This window comes from Scomber scombrus, chromosome 16 (genome assembly GCF_963691925.1).
Source record: "Scomber scombrus chromosome 16, fScoSco1.1, whole genome shotgun sequence".
Classification (NCBI taxonomy): Eukaryota; Metazoa; Chordata; class Actinopteri; order Scombriformes; family Scombridae; genus Scomber; species Scomber scombrus.
This window is the reverse complement of record NC_084985.1, coordinates 3,218,165-3,239,402: the sequence shown is the minus strand read 5'-3', so window position 1 is coordinate 3,239,402 and position 21,238 is coordinate 3,218,165. Positions and strand designations below refer to the sequence as shown.

Below are 21,238 nucleotides of genomic sequence, written 5' to 3'. Positions count from 1 at the left end.
TACACACAAAACTGTCGACTGTTACAGCAGGGCCCCCTTGTGGCAGAGACATCACATCACAGCAGCAATGTCACCAGAAATCCCACTCTCTCACACGCGGCCGCAAACTTACCTTGGCATCAGAATCGACGACGCTGATTGGATAAATTCCTGTTGCTATGTGCGTATCTCTTGTCAGTAATTGGCTGGCCGCTGCACTGACTGGGCGATTTTTCTGTCGCCCCAGCAACTGAGCAGGGAGCTTTTTTCTCCGGAAATTATGATTTATATTTTATGTGTGATATGTTGTTGCGAATTTAAACACACAATTTACTTAAAATAAGTGATTTTTGTTCATTTTCATTTTTTCATTTTAAAAATAAAACTCAAAAACACTAGGGAGGGCGGTGCACTATCGCCCTCTATTGGCCAGCCGCCACTGGCAGCAGTGCTGCACTTTAATGTTTAATAACCAAAAGAGGAACTGTAAGAACCACTGATAAAGAAGTGTGATTTTATTTTAATTTACAAGGAAGTCTCTTAAAAGGAATTACAGGATTTAATATTAATGATGTGCAAAGTGTTCAATTTGTACACAATTAATTAATTTCAATTCACTGTTAAAACACATAAAGACTCCTTTAGTCCACTGCATGTCAGCTGAACATGTGAAATATGATATTTGTCTTCAGGCAGGAACACAGTTCAATACTGAAAAGTAATGAATTAGTCTATTTATTTAAAAACATATTGCTTTACAGAGAGATGAGAATTCCATTAAAATAAAACTATGTAATTATGAATATCAAAGTAAAACATCATAAAGAAGAAACACATATGTAGCATTTGCTTGAGGAGTGTAGCTGTGATTAATGATCTCTAAACTTTAAAAAAGTAGTTTTTAGATGTAAAGGAGATTGCTTTTAAAGGTTTAACATCACATTTGTTTCGTTTCTTACAGGTCACACTTTTCTAATCTCCTTCTTGAGTCTCCGCATGACGTTCCACAAATTTTTCCCCCAATTAAAATAGAGTCTCCTCAGTAATATGAAACAAAAGCGTTTCTTTCATGGTGACTTTGGGGTTCAGTTTAAGAGGCATAAAGGATATTTTTCATACATTTCAGGCAAGCAAAGTAGGAAGAAAGCTCCAAATAAAGAATATGTGAAATCTGAATATTATTCCAGATCATCCAGATAATCAGGACTCCTCAAACTATCACACTTACTAAAGACAATAGAGACATTTCTGAGCTTAATATAAAAAACTTTGTTCTTGTTTTTCTTGTTTTTGTGTCTAATCTGTCAATTCAGTATTTTTATGATTTTTCAAATTCCCATTTTTGCTTCATATCTCCATCCCTGTACTAATCCACTAGTAGTTTGTTCCCTGGTGAGTTGGTTCCTCTCAGGTTCTGAATTGTTTGTCAAGGAGAGGCTTATCGGAGCCATTGGAGCTGCCAGATGAGCTGTTGGATGAGCCATTGTCTGCAAGAATTAACAGATGTGTTACTTTCTATACTTTCCATACATATACTACAGTTTTAGATAGATAGATAGATAGATAGATAGATAGATAGATAGATAGATAGATAGATAGATAGATAGATAGATAGATAGATAGATAGATAGATAGATAGATAGATAGATAGATAGATAGATAGATAGATAGATAGATAGATAGATAGATAGATAGATAGATAGATAGATAGATTTCTCTACATATCTTGTGTTACTAAGAAGGTATTAACTTTTAGTTGATCATCAAGACAACATATTTTCTCAGGCACCTCTAGAAATATATCTAGCCATGAAGATACTATGTTATGTTTTAGTAATTTAAGTGAACCTTTAACACTTTAATTGATCTCTTGCTGCCCCTTGAGGCTGCCAAAGAATAAACTTGCATGGTTCAGTTTTCAATCAGTCAACAGAAGATATTTACCAGATCCAGCAGAGAGACCAGAGTCACCGCTGTTCAGAGACTCTTTGGACTCTGTGAAGAAAAGAAAATGCATCAAGATCTGTAATAACTGCTTATATCCAATCTGTGCTTTCTGACTACTTTTAATTTATTTTGGTCATATATTTATATTATTCATTTAAACAATTATCAACATTTTTCATATTAATAACAAGGTGAGACAATCAAGAGTAAACTTACTTTTAGCACTTTAAAATCCTAGAAATGACATCTACTCCTATCTCCCTCACTTTTAAATGCAATGACTGGAAACACTGATTTTAACCTCCATCACTTACATTGAAAACACATTTAAAGAGGATCTTTTAATAGTCAGTATGAACTGTTCATATGGACACATGACTGCTGTTTTAAGACACTTAAAAAACTGTGGACTATCATTTAAAGACAGTTTTTCTGATGGGAAAGAAAGAAAGTAGTTACCTTTGACAGTGATGACTGTGACTGGTGGAGCAGGGTCTGTAAATAAAGACAGTATTAATACAACTAATAGACAGCTTGACTTATTAAAACTCAAAATATACATATTCATTCTTTAACTGAGGACAGCATGAAGTTCATTATTCGGAGTTTACAAACAGAAGTCTCTCAATTATTCATGAATGTCAAGTCAACAGCATTGTTTAAAACTGTTGAGTCCCTCCATTGGATAAACTTATCGTCCTTTAAATTACATGGCATTAAATTACAATTTGAACACTGATACAACGACTTCAACTGTATGAAATCATTGATGAAAATAAAACTTTATCAGATTTTATTCTCTCAGCTTTGAAGTGATGAGGGGAAGTTGTACTTTATGAATGTATAGTGCATCATATTACTCCAACATGGGAACAACTTGTGTCTACTGTATGGATGTTTTTTTCACATAATACACTAACAATCTTTTGGGGCTTCAGATGCACAAATGAAAATCCTATGCATAACATATCAGCATTGTGTGTTCTTCCACAGATCACTTTGAAGATATAAATCATTTGTCCAGCTGTGTTTTAAAGACGATACCCCCGATAAGAATTTTGAATTCATTACTCTGATTCGATTTTTCCAACAACATACATATACTGTGTCTAAAAACTACTTTTTCTTTTCAATATGTTTTAATTTCTGTCACTTCTGATCTTTTTTTTCCTCTATACTTGACATAAAAAGCAAGACTCCAAGGTATATTTCATTTCAGCTGCTGCGTCATGTATAAATATCAGCACTCTACTAACTGCAGCCTCAGTTTGTGTCACTCACACAGGACTGAGCAGGTCTGATAAGAGAAAAGCAGAGATAAGCAGGAGTGATGTTGTTCTACTCCGAGAACCGCAGTTATAAAAGTAACTCAAGGCTTTTTCCCTTTTCTGTGGAAATAAACACAACAACTGTGCCTGCTATTAACTTTACGCTTTAAGATATTCAGACTCACTTTTCAGACATTCCTTCACAGACACACACACATAAAAAGACCATGAATGTGCTAATAGTGACGATCAAACCTCCAGCAGACCATGTGTTTCTGTCTGACAGCAGCTGCTCATGGCTGGTTATCTTTGACTACCAGCTCTACATCTATTCATGCTACACTGAGCGGTGGTGAGTCTTAATCCGCCCTCATTGACGTCCTCGTACCTCCCACATCATACACTGCATAGCCATGATTTTTGTGCTAGAAAACTTGCAGGAATTCTTTCTTTTTTTCTTTTTGTAATTAATATAGGAAAGAAATGTTTTATGTATAATCTTTTAAAATTATAAAACAACATATGAGAAAAATGTAACCCGCTCCACCTTGTTGTTGAGAAAACACAATTTACATTTTACTTACCAAATATCTCTTTTTTCTTCAACACCACCAGTGTTACAGCCACAAGTACGACAACGACAAGCAGTCCACCAATCGCCCCAACATTCATGCCCATGTTGACTCCTCCATCAACTTTGTGATCTAAAACACAGAAAACATTTATATTAGTTTCACATTCAGTTCACTTTTAACATCATTAATATTTATCTTTATCTAATATTTAACTCTCAGTGTTGATGCATGGTAATAAAATGTAGATGTGATCATCAGCAATAATGTGATCAAAGTGATAAAATGCCATTTAATAACACAAAATAACATGAACTTTGAAAACTATGTCAACATTCAAAGACGATTCTTACAAAAACGTCCAAGATTTTAAAAACTGCGTTCTTGCCAGTTAATGTTGTGTCTTTTCTCTTGTAGCTACTAACTGAGATGCTAACAGTGAATCCACCCCATCTTCAATAAAGACAAACATCTGAACACATTTTGAATATAATCCAGTGAAGAAGTAACTTGACAGTCAGCAGCTTTTGAGGCAGACTCTTACTGCTTTACACCCTGAGATAATAGAAAAGGGTCTGCTCCAATATGACACATAACTGATTAAATAAAGACTGATTTAATACAACTTGGATCTCATTTTCTGATGTTTGGTTTGGTTATAAACTGTCTGATCATCTGACTGTTTGCATTTTTGCCCCAATCAACTTTGTTGCACTGTGACAAACTGTAAACTGAAATAAGAAAGTTTCTTACCCAAATCCTTCTTAACAGATACACCAGATGCTCTGTGAATGACTTCACATGTGAATGAAGCGATGTCACTCTTTAAAATCTCCACACTGTCTCTTCTCTGGAAGGTGTCGTCTTCATTTGGTCGAACGCCTGAGGAGATCAACCCGTCCTCTTTAGTCAGAATGCGGCCGTTCCTTCTGATGTTAAGGATGATGTCTTTTGGGTAGAAACCTGTGGCCAGGCAGGTCAACATGAGGTTTGACTCAATTCTGGTGTTCTTAGCAAAAACGTGCACATCTGGTGGAGCTGGAAAGAGAAAACGTTAGGTTAGTTAATGTTTGCATGGTGGCCATAATGCATATGTTTTAAACCATATGTGATAATATTTATACCATTTTCATAATAAAATCGAACTTACAAAATGTATTACTACAACTACTACAACAAATAGTGATTTATGCCTTCAATTATAATTAAAGTATAACATTGTCAGACATACTGAGACTTAGAAAATACAAATATTTTTGGTCTTTTTCCAAACTGTTTTCTGAGATTTGAAGATCATGGTAGTTATTGAATATGGTGTTTATGAAGGTTTGGTTCTAATAGCTGGTTCTCTTTTGTATTTGGTTCCATGTTGGCAAAGTACCTGGATTTGCTGAACTACAGGACTGAACTTTTTTATTAGAAAAGAACACTATACACAGCAGACAGGGAACAGACTTCTTACTTACAATTTATACTGTAGCTGACACTGTATGTCTGCAGCTATAAGCTGTAACTAATGAATGTTAAAGCCTTCAGTAACTTGACATATTAACAGTTAAATCAGCTTCAGTTGTCAAAATCTCCTGCTCAGACTTTAATTTATATCATATTAATTATTTAAGATAATCAACTTAATAGTACTGACTCAGCACTTCCAGTATTTGAAACAAGTAGCTCATGAAAAACAAGAAGGTTACATCAGTTATTTAAATGTGTCAAATACATAGTCAATCAATATTTGATATTTTCTGTTTGTTGTAAAATGGAACTGAAGCTGAAGTGTTTTTGCATTTGTTATTTTTAATTTTACGTTAAAAAGTTGAAATCTCAACGTAAGTAGATCCAAAATGATTCAAAGTCAATTAAATATTATTGAACCCCAATTCCGGTGAACTGCTGTTTGTTGATGGGAAATGTTGCCACATCTGAACTAATTATTCCATAACGAATACTGCAATTCAGGAAAACAAACAAGCAAATGTTGTGTGAAAACCAATATATTCCAGACTAGTTGATTTCACGTAAGATATTTTAATAAATAATAATCCTTCTATAAATAAAGTAATTTCTATCATATCTAGTAATGATTGATATATAAATACAGAAAATATTTTCTGTCATACATACAGGCAGCTTTCAGCTGTTTTTCCCCGTATGTCATGAACTTGCTCAACCAATCGATACACTCGTTCTCCAGGTAGCCTTTGGTGTATTCTTTTAGGACCTGGACTTCATCCCACTTTCTCTTGGTCTGGACTGCTATATCAGCGGCAGCAACCCACACTGAGTGGGCGTCATCAAAGGACAGGAAGTCTCGTCCGTCATAGTTGTACATGTCTACGCCACGGACAAACTTTAATGTGCCATCAGGCCTTGTTTCACCCTCACAGCCGTGCATCCACTGAAGAACATGGCGATCTAAAGAGGAGTGACAGTGAAATAAATGACAAAAAATGAGGACATGGAAAAATGTAATTAGTAATTACAATTAAAACAGTTTTGCTGAGAATGTATCTATTATCATCTTATCACAATTTATCTGACTCATCAAAAAGTGTTCCCAGACTGACACATTTCATGGATCTTACCATGGTCGGTCTGATTCATTCGGTTCTTCAGGATGTTGATGTTGACATTGAACCACTGCTGCTTGCTTTGGCGGGACTGTGTGCCTTTGTCCCAGTAGTCTGCAGGAAGTCGCTCCTTCATCCAGTCCTGCTTGGGAACTTTTTTCTGGTCATCACTGTCATAGTAGTCGATCATCCTGCCATCCAGCTGACCCATAGCTGTGAACTCATGGATGCCCGGAAGTCCGACAGGTTTGGAGAAGCCGGTGTAGATGTACGTGAGGGAGTGAATCTCTGAGAGTCACAGAGAGAGAAAGACAGACATGTTTACAGACAAGGCAGATAAACTCCAACAGATCTGACTTGGGGGGGGTATCAGGTATTAATAACTAGCTAATTGTCTCTGTTTTCTCTTGGGGTATCTTGGGGTAAGGTCAAACTTCCTGCAGTTATCTGATCCCTTTTCTTTCTTTTATGTATCAGTAAATTCTTCCTTTTGTTTTTAGGGTTTTGGACTGTTGACCATCACGTTGAGAACATTTCTTGAGCTTTTTGAAAATGTAGATTGGTATTTTTTAATATAATACTAAAAGAAAAATAATAAGTATTTATTTGAGTCATCAAGAAAATAATCGGCAGGTTAATTTATAATTCCAATAATTATCATTTACAGTTATGATGATGTACACACAGCCTCCAAGAAATCTATTTTATTTAAGTACAGCTCAGTTTGTTCATGGGCCAATTCTTAAGGTTTTACACCTTTAGTTGTTAGGTGTTGGAATGTTTGTTGGACAAAACCAACTATTTGAGAACATCACCTTGAGCTTATGAAAACATGAGTTGGGCATTTTTTTGCCAACGTATCACTAAAAAAGAAAATTATTTGAGTTTGCAGGTCAATCTATAATCAAAATAATGATTACTTATAGGTATGATGATGTCCTTGTTGTTTGGTTTGTTGTTGTTTATTGTTTTTTTAAGTATTTGAAACAGAAAAATAATCCAACTAGTGTCCACATTCAAGTCTAACCACCATGTTCGTTTTATACATAGATGCACATCACTGACATGTTACACACACAGACGATAAGTTAATAAAAATGTTCTAATAGTTAATTAATGTTCTCATATCTGTTTAAATGTAAACTACCAGTCTATACGAAGTTAAACTCAAATAATCAACAGAAACCTGATCATTACAAAGACATCACAACAGACTATTTTACTTTCGCTTTTAACCAGGGTCGCATTAATGTAAAAAACAAAAACAACAACAACAACAAAACATGAAAAAACAAAAAAACTCTCTCTTACCGCTGTTTACTGTCAGTCCTGTCCCCAAAAGGACGAAAACCGTGATGAGATACATCTTTAACGTCTCCATTAACGTTTCTAAAACTCCGTTTCATCAGAGTGTTTGACCTGTTATGACTCCGTGGTGACAAACTGCTTTCAGCTTCTCTTATCTATCTGCCACCACCTGTCCCCCATGTAAATGTAAGTTATCATATTTACTCTCTTTTAGCTGTTTTTGTGCTCTACCATCTCCCGACCACATGATGGCAGCATACAGCATTTTAATGTTTAACAAGCAGAAGAGGGACTGTTAGACCCATTGACTGTATTTAAGATAAATTAAGATATTCCTTTATTAGTCCCACAATGGGGACATTTGCATTGTTACAGCAGCGAGTGGACAGTAAAATAGACTATAAAGAGCAGCAATAAGAAAAGAATAAAGAACAATAAATATTAAGTACAAAAACAATAAGAACAATAATAGTAAAAATATGTCATACAAATAATCGTGACATTATTTACATTATTTACAAGAGTAATATTGGTATTAAGTGGTAATATACCAGAGCTAATGTACAGTCAGTGGTAAACAGTGTAAACTAAGGCTGTGTTTTAAGTTTCCAAACATACATACATAATTAATTCATATTTATTGGGTTTAAATTTTGATATTAAGATGTTCACTATTCCTTCATTATTACTCATAAATGACATCGTTGTTTTCAGGAAACTGTCAGGCATTTTAGCTGGAATGCTGGAAAAATAAAAATAAGATAATAATAATAATACACATTAATGCCTCAGTATTCACAATCCAGTAATGTCATATCATTTATAATATAATGCTTACAGAGGTTGTTTTTCTACATACCCTGCTGAAAAAAACAGCTTAAACCAGCTTAAGATGGTAGCTGGTTTAAGCTGTTTTAGCTGGTTTACCAGGCTAGACAAGCTGGTCAGACTGGTCTTGCTAGCCCAGCTGGTAAAATGGTCAAGCTGGTTGGATATTCAGGATTGATTTGTCAGCAAAAGCAAGGCAAGGCTGATAATAGTGCCTGTTTCCAATGAGGAAGAACAAGCAAGTTAAGAAAAAAGGAATGAATTAATTTTTTAGAGAACTTACATGGACTGCCGCAATGCCCATGATCCAGTCACCCCACTAGGAGCAATGTAATATACGAAAATTTATAATTTTATACATATTATTTTATTTTATATATGAGATACGATTAGTTCACCATTTTCTTGTGATGGTGACACATTTATATATCAATAATAGTAACAATAATTATAATAATTTAAAAAGACAATCAAGTTGTTTTTTAACAACACAAATTGGCACACATGAAATGAAATGCACTTATATTTTATACTTGACATATGTATGTATTTTATTTATGGATTCTTTGAATCTTATGTAATTTCTGTAAACTTTATGTCAGTTATTGGTAAGCCAAAGACAATTTTCCACCATGGTGGACAATAAACTTCTATTCTATTCTATCATCATCTAACCAAAACAAGTATAAAAGGTAAAGTGTACCATCACAGTTTGACCAGTTAATAGATGATGGATATGACCACACTGTAAATTATTTCTGGGATCTCACCATAGACTGTATATAAAATGGACGTAACATCCGTGACGTCACCCATTGGTTTGTGGACTGCTGCTTGGAAGTGAATAGTTTCGGATCTGGACAGCGCCATCTTGAAAATTTCAGGTGCATGAATTTCACAAATGAACATCATACTGCATTGAAGAAGGCTTTAAACTAGCGATTGGGACCATACAAACATTTCGAAAACGTTTACTGAGGTTAGAAATCAAGTGAGAAGTTGGTGAATTCTCCATTGACTTGTATAGAGACGGAAGTCCTTTTGACACCAAAACGGTGGCCCCCTGGTGGCCTTTTGATAGAATGCAGTTTTAAGTTACTTCCGCGTTGGCATCGTTTCAGAGGACCGTAACTCCCCGCCTGGATCTCACAAGATGTATTATCACTTCACATGCTTTTACTGTGAAGTTCTACAATATCATAACGTATTCGGGATTTTATTGTGAAATTACCAAAACAAAGGAAGCTGCCGTTGCACTTCGAGCTACACTCTGAAGTCTCCCACTGGCTCAGTAACGGTAAGTGTTAATATGTCAAATGTTGTCAATTAAGAATTACTTTTTCGATATGTAGTCAATATTATTTAACCACACGGATCAAACAGTGTTAGTTTTAAGTGCTGTTGTCATTTGTTTGTTTTTGTAGCTGAAGTGAGGAGTTTGCTACAGAGATAACGGCTAACGGCTAATAACGGCAGGTTTACGCGCGCTAAGTTTAGCTCATAACAGACATTTGGTGTAGTGTTAATTTAATCATAGTAACTCTGAGACATTAGCTACCCTGTCTGAAAATATCTGGACCCTTGTTTCGTATGGTTTGGTCATTATGTTTGTTTTTATTAGCGCTAACAGTGCTCTATCTCTCCCTGCTGTTTCCAGCCTTTAGCTTTCGCTGCAGTGCTTTTTTAAAAGGTTATATTAAGGTAGACTGGCAACCTAAGATAAAAGGTGAAGTGTGGCCTAAACGTCAGCATAGTGACAGTTTTTAGCAACCAGATACAGTATTGTGTCATGAATTAGGACAAAAATAGAAGGAATTAATCTCAAATTAATAGCCGAGCTCTTAAATAGTTTTCTCCTTGTAACATTATGCGTGTGTGAATCCACGGAGCCGTTATCTCCCTTCAACTGAAAGATGAAATGTGCATGTCAGTATTCTGGTGAAGCTATTTTTTGGGGTTTTTTTTGGAAAAAAGTTTCACACAGTAACCATCTTGATTCACGGGCTTGATAAGGCCGTATTCACACCAAATCAGGCGGTGAAAAAAATCAGAAAATAATGTTTTACTGATCTGATCCTCCGAGAACTTATTAAAATGTTCAGCTTTGTTTGAAACGGACTGTTGCACCGATACTCTCACTCATTCATTCGTTTGGAGTCATGTTTCTGTCCACCTGTTGAATGTAAATCCAATATTTACTGTTTTAGCTGTTTTGGTGCGCTACCATCTTCTGACCACACGATGGCAGTAGTGCTGCATTTTAATGTTTAACAACCAAAAGAGGAACTGTAAGACCCATTGACTTTACATACATATTTATATACAGTCAATGGGAAGAACTGTTATTTTATTTCAAGGATCCATCCACATGTATAAATGTCTCATCAATGTATGAATAATAAATGAATGATTTATTTATATTTATTTGATTTAAATTGAGATTTTTTTTATACAGAACTGATTCATGATTAGTTGTAAATTACCATGTTGTTTTCAGGAAGGTTTGTCAGGAATCGTTAATTGTTACTTTGCCTTCTTTCAAAATGTGTACTATATGTTGTTATAATGTTTATTATATTATACTTAACTATACTATATTGTTATACTATATTACATAATACACTATGCTTCATATTATTATATAAATGCATAGTGTAACATATCGTTATAGTTGCTTTTATATTACTCTTACATTTAGACCTACATATCAATATAATAATGCATTACATTATATAGACAAGATATACAAGATATTTAATGTATATTATATAATATATAATAATAATAGACTCTAATATAGAGTGTAGAGACAATGCTCACCTATTTAAGGTTGACCTGTTTTTGTGTAGTTTTTATATTTAGAGTCTTATTGCATCACAAAACTCTAATATCTCTACTGCGGGACAGCCAATAAAACACCACTTCATATCAACAAAGATTTGATCAGAAATGTATTTATTTAAGCATAAAAATATGAGCAATCGCAAAAAGGATATATTGTATGAGTAAAAAAAAGATTAAACATGCATTACAGAAAAAATCTAATATCAACAACATGGTAACATCACACTGAATAAAACCGTTTCACCAGTTTTTAAGAAATACTTCAAAAATATCAATTTAAATCTTTCCTAAATTGTTAACATTATTTTTACAGTGAAAAATGTATTGACAAACTTTTTTAATATTAACCATTTTTAACAAAAATAGAATATCAATAACATGTTAACATCAGACAGAAAACCATTTCACCAGTTGTTAAGAAGTAATTCAAAAATATCAATTTTAAATGTGACGTCTTTCTTAAATTAACATTAAAATGAAAAAATTATGACAAATGTTTCTAACATGTTAATATGTTAATGATATTAGTCGCTATAGTCTGACAATGTTATCGATCAAATTAATATTTTTATTTCACATCCACAGTGACAGAGATTATAAGACTTAGTGCAATTTGACAAACTGATAATTTGTTTAATAGAAATATTTCAGTATATTTTCAAAAAACAGTATGATATCATTAGTAATAGACTTTCTACCACTGATACTACTAAAAAGAAAATATATCCATTTGATTACAATACATTCACAACAGAGTTTAAAAGGCTTTAAAATCGCACAGTATAAAAATGTATAAAAGCATAATATATATTAAATGTGAATAAAGCAAATATCTCATTAATAATGTTTGTATTTAGAAAACCAATCAGGAACCGATGAGATCATCTATTTAAACCTGATTTGCATGAATGAATTTGCTTTCATTTAATACAGGATTTAAAAAGTGATCAAACATGTTTTATCTTATTAAATCTTTTTTGACATAAAGTCGAGTGGTGATTGACAATGCTTTTTTATAAATGCAATTAAAATGAAAAAAGTATTTACAACTAAAATCACTGACAATTCATACTGTTTATTTTAAATTATCTCTGCTTATCACTCAATGGTGTAGAAATACATTAATGACTTCTTTTTAAGTCAGCTAACACAACTTTTATTCAGTTCAGCACTTCATTGATTATATCTTTGTTTTTAAACTGTAGCCTGTTTAATACAATCATCTTCTACAGTACACTAAGTATTTATTGTTTGTAAGTATTTCTATAATTATTTCCAACCATTTAAGGCAGCATTTGGAGGTTAGTCAAAGGTCCAATCAGACACCATAAACATGTCTTGAGTGCAATATTTACAAGTTCTATTACTAAATTCAGTAACATTTATTTTTTGCTCAATATCTCATAATTCTGACTTCATTTCATGATCTGTCACATCTAACCGTTACTAATTCTCGTCAAGATAATTTTGTTTGAAACATGATATCCACAGATTCATCACAAAGTAAAAACACTTCATAAAAGTAAAAACATCATAAAGAAGAAACTTATTCTTATCATTCTGCATAGATCTATTGTAGCATTTAACATTTGCTTGAGGAGTGTAGCTGTGATTAATGATCACTAAACTTAACGTTAAACATCACATTTGTTTAGTTTCTTACAGTTCACACTTTTCTAATCTCCTTCCTGAGTCTCCACATGACGTTCCACAAGTCTTCCCCCCAACCAAAATAGTCTCCTCAGTAATATGAAGGAAAAGCATTTCTTTAACAGTGACTTTGAGATTCAGCTTAAAGAGGCATGAAGGATTTTATCACACATTTCAGGCAAGCAAAGTAAGAAGAACGCTGCAAATAAAGAATGTGTGAAGTCTGAATATTATTCCAGATTAATCAGGACTCCTCAAACTATCACACTTACTAAAGTTCAAATCAAATCGCCGTACTTTAGGATCACTGCTGACACATTACGACCACAGAGCAGTGTGTTTTTACTGCCACTGTTATCATCATCATCATCATCAATCAGATTAAATGGTACACTTTTCCTGAACCAGCTGTCTCACTGTATGTAACTTTGAAATCACTTTAAAGAAGCAGTGGAGACATTCTTGAGCTTAATTAAACAGAAAAAGTTCTTGTTTTTCTTGTTTTTGTGTTTTATCTGTCATTTCAGTGTCTATTCTGATTTTTCATATTCCACTTTTTACTTTATATCTCCTTCCCAGTGCTACTCCAGAATCATTTTTTTCCTGGTGAGCTGGTTTCTCTCAGACTTCAGGTTGTTAATTAAGGAAAGGCTAATTGGAGCTGTTGGAGCTGTTGGCTGAGCTGCTGGCTGAGCTGTTGACTGCAAGAATGAACAGATGTGTTACTGTCAATAAACATACTAATGCTGCTTTTCTACATATCTTGTGTGGCTAAGATGGATTTGTGGTATTTTCTACCTCTAGTAATATATAGCCATGAAGATACTATGTAGAGTTTTTAAACCTTTACTTTATATCTTGCTGCCACTTGAGGTTGTAAAAGCAGAATCCTAATATTAAATAATAATCAACAGAAGATATTTACCAGATACAGCAGATAGACCAGAATCCCTGCGGCTCACAGACACCTTGGACCCTGTGAAGAAAAGAAAAAGCATCAAGGTCTGTAATAACTGCTTATATCCAATCTGTGCTTTCTGACTTCTTCTAATTGATTTAATCACTGAGAGTAGAACAGAAACTAAAGACAAAATGCTTCAAAATACTGTTAAGAATCAGGACCTGAGTCAATGTCTGCAGAGGAAAATCTTCTTTATGTTTAAAATGATGATAAATAGTAAATTAGTTTCAGATATTAACTAAATGTTTTTATGGTTTCCTATCACATCATTAACATCATTAACACCAGCATCTCCTAACATCACTCTCATCATCTTTTAATATACTCATGTTAGTGAGTGTAGATTTGGACAATATGCACTCTTTTTTTTTTTCTCCATGTGATCTAATTAGTAATTATTTTAAAGTCCACTAAAACATAATGATTAGATTTTTAATAAATAGTAAAAGTATTTATGCTCTCATGCTGGGTCAGACTTTGGTCATATTTATATTATTCATTTAAATATAACAATTATCAACCTTTTTCATATTAATAACAAGGTGAGACAATCAAGAATAAAACATCTGGTTATTAATACAGTATTTCATTATGTAACACTGCACATCAGAATCTGTACAAAGTCATGTAGCTCAGCAGCTAACATCATGTCTGCCAAGAAGAAAACTTTTACCTGTATTTTTCTTCTCATCATCCAGGAGAGGTTTGGCCACATCTTCATCATTGGGGACTTCTGGGATCATTGACACACACACACACACACACACACACACACACACACACACACACACACACACACACACACACACACACTTAAAGATTATGATCTACTTTACTATATAATATTAATGTTTTATATCATGTTATAATATTCTCAGGTCTGTCAACAACATGTGTGTGAGGGAGAAATGATAGAAAATCAGCACTCGACCCTGGTCCATTTTTTTCCAAAAACCTCTCAAAGCTATGATGAAATCATGAATTCCATCTTTTGAATCTTCTGTAGTTTGAGGGTTGTGTTTCCCAAATACATCATAATTGATGAAGATCTCACAAACAAATGAACGAGTGACTCATTAACATACAGACGGAAACATTAAGACTTAAAAATAAACACCAAAAATATAATAACCACTTTAAAAGAAAAGGCATGTACTCCTTCTCCCTCACTTTTAAATGCATTTTTGTGCAACACATTTGAAGAGGATCTTTTAATAGTCAGTATGAACTGTTCATATGGAAACATGACTGCTGTTTTGACACGTAAAAATTGTGAACTATCCTTTAAAGACTCATTAACAGTTTTTCTTATGGTAAAGAAGGAAAGTAGTTACCTTTGACATTGTTGGCTGCAGCTGGCTGAAGACATGCTGTAAATAAAGACAACATTAATATAACTCATAAAAAGTTGGACTAATTAAAATTTGAAGATGTCATTGACTACAGCATATAATTGCTTTAATGTATGATGTTATTTTCTGTATCATGTTATAATATTCAGGGGTCTGTCAAAAAGCTCAAAGCTATGATGAAAACATGAAATCCATCTTATGAACCTTATAAAATTTGAGTTATGTTTCCTAAAGTATCATAACTGATGAAGATCTGACAAACAAATCAAAGAACGACTGACTCCTGAACATACAGGAAGAACCAAAAACTACAAGTTTTATGAAAGTTTTCATTCTATTTGTTCATGAAACACTATAGACAATGGACTAAAGTATAATTTCCATTTTAAAATCCTAGAAATAGAATCTACTCCTTCTCCCTCACTTTTAAATACATATTTGCACTAAATGACTGTAAACACTGATTTTAACCTCCATCACTTTTATTGAAAACACATTTTAAGAGGATCTTTTAATAGTCAGTATGAACTGTTCATATGGAAACATGACTGCTGTTTGAAGACACTTAAACATTGTGAACTATCCTTTAAAGACTGTTTTTTCTGATGGGAGAAAAAGAAAGTAGTTACTGTGGATGTTGATGACTGCACCGTCTGTAAATAAAGAAAACATTAATATAACTAACAGCTGGACTTAAAATAATTTACAGACAGAACGGACTTAACTGTGGACTATCCCTTAAAAGACTCAGTAACTGTTTTTCTGATGGGAAGAAAGAAAGTAGTTACCTTTGATATTGAAGACTGCAGCTGGCTGAGCAGGGTCTGTAAATAAAGACAACATTAATATAACTAATAAACAGCTGGACTTATTCAAATTCAATATTTACACATCCATTCTTTAACTGAGGACAGCATGAAGTTCATAATTCAGAGTTTACAGACAAAAGTGACTTAATTTATGGTTTGATTTTTCTGACAGTTTTAATATGAGTCAATGTGTCTGATAAAGTAGAGCTTTTTCTGTCATAACATCTTTACTTTGATAGTTTTAATAATCAGGATTGTTTGGTCTCTGGTTGGTTGGTTTGGTTTTTGGTCTATAAGCCTACAGTATATTCTTACTGTGTTTACAGACATTACCTCCACCTTTGTCTCAGCTTTTTTGTTTTTGCAAACTTTAATTTATTAAAGCTACTCTTACCTTTCTTGCATTTCACACAGCACTTTGAAAAAAAACTTGAACAGCAACAACACCTCACCCCTATGTCCCAGCCCCGCACTCCCCACCGCACCAATCATATCTTTCGGACCGAATGATATGATTGGTCAGAGTTTTCACAGAATATAATGAGAATGGAATAATGATGAGTTTCTATGCCTGGTGGATCTCTCTAACATTTTAGAGCCATTACCTTATTAATAACATTTTAACCTAAACAAAAACATGTGTAAAAATGTAACAAAGGTAAGGGTAGCTTTAATAAAGTTTATTTGGTTCATCCAGACATTTGGGATTCCTCCATCATGCTGCCTCCCTCTGAGTCATTGTTGTAACATTATAAACATCTTCAGCACAAATACATTTAACATTTCAAACTTTAAAAGAATCCATAGAAGAAAAATAAAACACTTACTGAAGGGAGCAGCAACAACTGCTGTACCTGTGAATACATAAAATCAGTTGAACTATTATCAAGTAAATGGTAAATGGACTTTACTTATATAGCTTCTTTCTAGTCTTTACGACCACTCAAAGCACTTTACACTAACATCTAATTCACCCCATTCACACACATTCATACACTGATGGCAGGAGCTACCATGCAGGGTGCCAACCTGCACATCAGGGGGAGCTAACCATTTACAAACATTCATACACCGTTGGCACAGCAACGGGAGCAATTTGGGGTTAAGTGTCTTGCCCAAGGACACATCGACATGTAGACTGGAGGAGCCGGGAATCGAACCACCAATTGGAGGACGACTGCTCTACCTCCTGAGCCACAGCCGCCCCCAGTTCATGTACAGAGTTTCCAGTCTGAGCAGGACTAACTAAAAGGATTAGGTTGGCAGGAAAACAGCAAACACAACAACAAACTGATATAACTGATGAAAGTGAAAAGTATGAACCTGTGTGCTGCAGCTTTCAATCAGTAAATGAAAGATGCTTACCAGGTCCGGGACCACCGTTGACTGTGAAGAAAAGAAAATATGGTCATATTTATATTATTCATTAAAATACAACAATTATCAACATTTTTCATATTAATAACAAGGTGACACAATCAAGAAATAAACTATTAGTATGACTACTATAACTATATTACTGTACTATTACCACTTGAAATGACATCTACTCCTTCTCCCTCACTTTTAAATGCAATGACTGGAAACACTGATTTTAACCTCCATTACATACATTGAAAACACATTTAAAGAGGATCTTTTAATAGTCAGTATGAACTGTTCATATGGACACATGACTGCTGTTTGAAGACATTCAAAAAAATCTGTACTATCTTTTAAAGACTCAGTAACTGTTCTTCTGATGGGAAGAAATAAAGTAGTTACCTTTGATATTGATGACTGCTGGCGGAGCAGGGTCTGTAAATAAAGACAACATTAATATAACTAATAAACAGCTGGACTTATTAAAATTCAATATTTACACATCCATTCTTTAACTGAGGACAGCATGAAGTTCATAATTCAGAGTTTACAGACAGAAGTGACTTAACTGATGGTTTGATTTACTGACAGTCTTTTAATATGAGTCAATGTGTCTGATAAACTAGAGCTTTTTCTGTCATAACATCTTTACTTTGATAGTTTTAATAATCAGGATTGTTTGGTCTCTGGTTGGTTGGTTTGGTTTTTGGTCTATAAGCCTACAGTATATTCTTACTGTGTTTACAGACATTACCTCCACCTCTATCTCAGCTTTTTTGTTTTTGCAAACTTTAATTTATTAAAGCTACTCTTACCTTTCTTGCATTTCACACAGCACTTTGAAAAAAAACTTGAACAGCAACAACACCTCACCCCTATGTCCCAGCCCCGCACTCCCCACCGCACCAATCATATCTTTCGGACCGAATAATATGATTGGTCAGAGTTTTCACAGAATATAATGAGAATGGAATAATGATGAGTTTCTATGCCTGGTGGATCTCTCTAACATTTTAGAGCCGTTACCTTATTAATAACATTTTAACCTAAACAAAAAAATGTGTAAAAATGTAACAAAGGTAAGGGTAGCTTTAATAAAGTTTATTTGGTTTATCCAGACATTTGGGATTCCTCCATCATGCTGCCTCCCTCTGAGTCATTGTTGTATCATTATAAACATCTTCAGCACAAATACATTTAACATTTCAAACTTTAAAAGAATCCATAGAAGAAAAATAAAACACTTACTTGAGGGAGCAGCAACAACTGCTGTACCTGTGAATACATAAAATCATTTGAACTATTATCAAGTAAATGGTAAATGGACTGTACTTATATAGCTTCTTTCTAGTCTTTACGACCACTCAAAGCACTTTACACTAACATCTAATTCACCCCATTCACACACATTCATACACTGATGGCAGGAGCTACCATGCAGGGTGCCAACCTGCACATCAGGGGGAGCTAACCATTTACACACATTCATACACCGTTGGCACAGCAACGGGAGCAATTTGGGGTTAAGTGTCTTGCCCAAGGACACATCGACATGTAGACTGGAGGAGCCGGGAATCGAACCACCAATTGGAGGACGACTGCTCTACCTCCTGAGCCACAGCCGCCCCCAGTTCATGTACAGAGTTTCCAGTCTGAGCAGGACTAACTAAAAGGATTAGGTTGGCAGGAAAACAGCAAACACAACAACAAACTGATCTAACTGATGAAAGTGAAAAGTATGAACCTGTGTGCTGCAGCTTTCAATCAGTAAATGAAAGATGCTTACCAGGTCCGGGACCACCGTTGACTGTGAAGAAAAGAAAATATGGTCATATTTATATTATTCATTAAAATACAACAATTATCAACATTTTTCATATTAATAACAAGGGGACACAATCAAGAAATAAAATATTAGTATGACTACTATAACTATATTACTGTACTATTAGCACTTGAAATGACATCTACTCCTATCTCCCTCACTTTTAAATGCAATGACTGGAAACACTGATTTTAACCTCCATTACATACATTGAAAACACATTTAAAGAGGATCTTTTAATAGTCAGTATGAACTGTTCATATGGACACATGACTGCTGTTTGAAGACATTCAAAAAAATCTGTACTATCTTTTAAAGACTCAGTAACTGTTCTTCTGATGGGAAGAAATAAAGTAGTTACCTTTGATATTGATGGCTGCAGCTGGCGGAGGAGGGTCTGTAAATAAAGACAACATTAATATAACTAATAAACAGCTGGACTTATTCTTTAACTGAGGACAGCATGAAGTTCATAATTCAGAGTTTACAGACAGAAGTGACTTAACTGATGGTTTGATTTACTGACAGTCTTTTAATATGAGTCCATGTGTCTGATAAACTAGAGCTTTTTCTGTCATAACATCTTTACTTTGATAGTTTTAATAATCAGGATTGTTTGGTCTCTGGTTGGTTGGTTTGGTTTTTGGTCTATAAGCTTACAGTATATTCTTACTGTGTTTACAGACATTACCTCCACCTTTGTCTCAGCTTTTTTGTTTTTGCAAACTTTAATTTATTAAAGCTACTCTTACCTTTCTTGCATTTCACACAGCACTTTGAAAAAAAACTTGAACAGCAACAACACCTCACCCCTATGTCCCAGCCCCGCACTCCCCACCGCACCAATCATATCTTTCGGACCGAATGATATGATTGGTCAGAGTTTTCACAGAATATAATGAGAATGGAATAATGATGAGTTTCTATGCCTGGTGGATCTCTCTAACATTTTAGAGCCATTACCTTGTTAATAACATTTTAACCTAAACAAAAACATGTGTAAAAATGTAACAAAGGTAAGGGTAGCTTTACTAAAGTTTATTTGGTTTATCCAGACATTTGGGATTCCTCCATCATGCTGCCTCCCTCTGAGTCATTGTTGTAACATTATAAACATCTTCAGCACAAATACATTTAACATTTCAAACTTTAAAAGAATCCATAGAAGAAAAATAAAACACTTACTTGAGGGAGCAGCAACAACTGCTGTACCTGTGAATACATAAAATCAGTTGAACTATTATCAAGTAAATGGTAAATGGACTGTACTTATATAGCTTCTTTCTAGTCTTTACGACCACTCAAAGCACTTTACACTAACATCTAATTCACCCCATTCACACACATTCATACACTGATGGCAGGAGCTACCATGCAGGGTGCCAACCTGCACATCAGGGGGAGCTAACCATTTACAATCATTCATACACCGTTGGCACAGCAACGGGAGCAATTTGGGGTTAAGTGTCTTGCCCAAGGACACATCGACATGTGGACTGGAGGAGCCGGGAATCGAACCACCAATTGGAGGACGACTGCTCTACCTCCTGAGCCACAGCCGCCCCCAGTTCATGTACAGAGTTTCCAGTCTGAGCAGGACTAACTAAAAGGATTAGGTTGGCAGGAAAACAGCAAACACAACAACAAACTGATATAACTGATGAAAGTGAAAAATATGAACCTGTGTGCTGCAGCTTTCAATCAGTAAATGAAAGATGCTTACCAGGTCCGGGACCACCGTTGACTGTGAAGAAAAGAAAATATGGTCATATTTATATTATTCATTAAAATACAACAATTATCAACATTTTTCATATTAATAACAAGGTGACACAATCAAGAAATAAAATATTAGTATGACTACTATAACTATATTACTGTACTATTAGCACTTGAAATGACATCTACTCCTTCTCCCTCACTTTTAAATGCAATGACTGGAAACACTGATTTTAACCTC

The 21,238-nt window shown here is 34.3% G+C and overlaps 2 protein-coding genes across 6 annotated transcripts in view; both read right to left on the bottom strand.

Moving 5' to 3' along the window:
• Positions 1 to 21,238, bottom strand: part of LOC133996000 (H-2 class I histocompatibility antigen, K-D alpha chain-like) — a 116,130-nt gene that overhangs the window by 35,152 nt on the left and 59,740 nt on the right. The window contains exon 10 of the mRNA XM_062435518.1: positions 14,604 to 14,660. Coding sequence (XP_062291502.1) covers positions 14,604 to 14,660 — 57 coding nt within the window. The remainder of the gene's footprint in view (positions 1 to 14,603; positions 14,661 to 21,238) is intronic.
• The window catches only part of LOC133996001 (H-2 class I histocompatibility antigen, Q10 alpha chain-like), a 35,302-nt gene continuing 14,592 nt past the window's right edge, over positions 529 to 21,238 (bottom strand). For 2 of the 5 annotated variants that reach the window (XM_062435523.1, XM_062435520.1), the window contains exons 2-8: positions 6,355 to 6,627; positions 5,894 to 6,184; positions 4,520 to 4,804; positions 3,779 to 3,898; positions 2,386 to 2,421; positions 1,924 to 1,974; positions 529 to 1,466 (exon numbers count right to left, since the gene is read on the bottom strand). In XM_062435523.1, the coding sequence (XP_062291507.1) occupies positions 1,387 to 1,466; positions 1,924 to 1,974; positions 2,386 to 2,421; positions 3,779 to 3,898; positions 4,520 to 4,804; positions 5,894 to 6,184; positions 6,355 to 6,627 (1,136 nt within the window). In that variant the 3' untranslated portion in view covers positions 529 to 1,386. Of the gene's footprint in view, positions 1,467 to 1,923; positions 1,975 to 2,385; positions 2,422 to 3,778; positions 3,899 to 4,519; positions 4,805 to 5,893; positions 6,185 to 6,354; positions 6,628 to 7,650; positions 7,758 to 21,238 lie in introns of those variants that run through there. The other 3 variants (XM_062435525.1, XM_062435524.1, XM_062435519.1) reach the window with 2 other exon arrangements.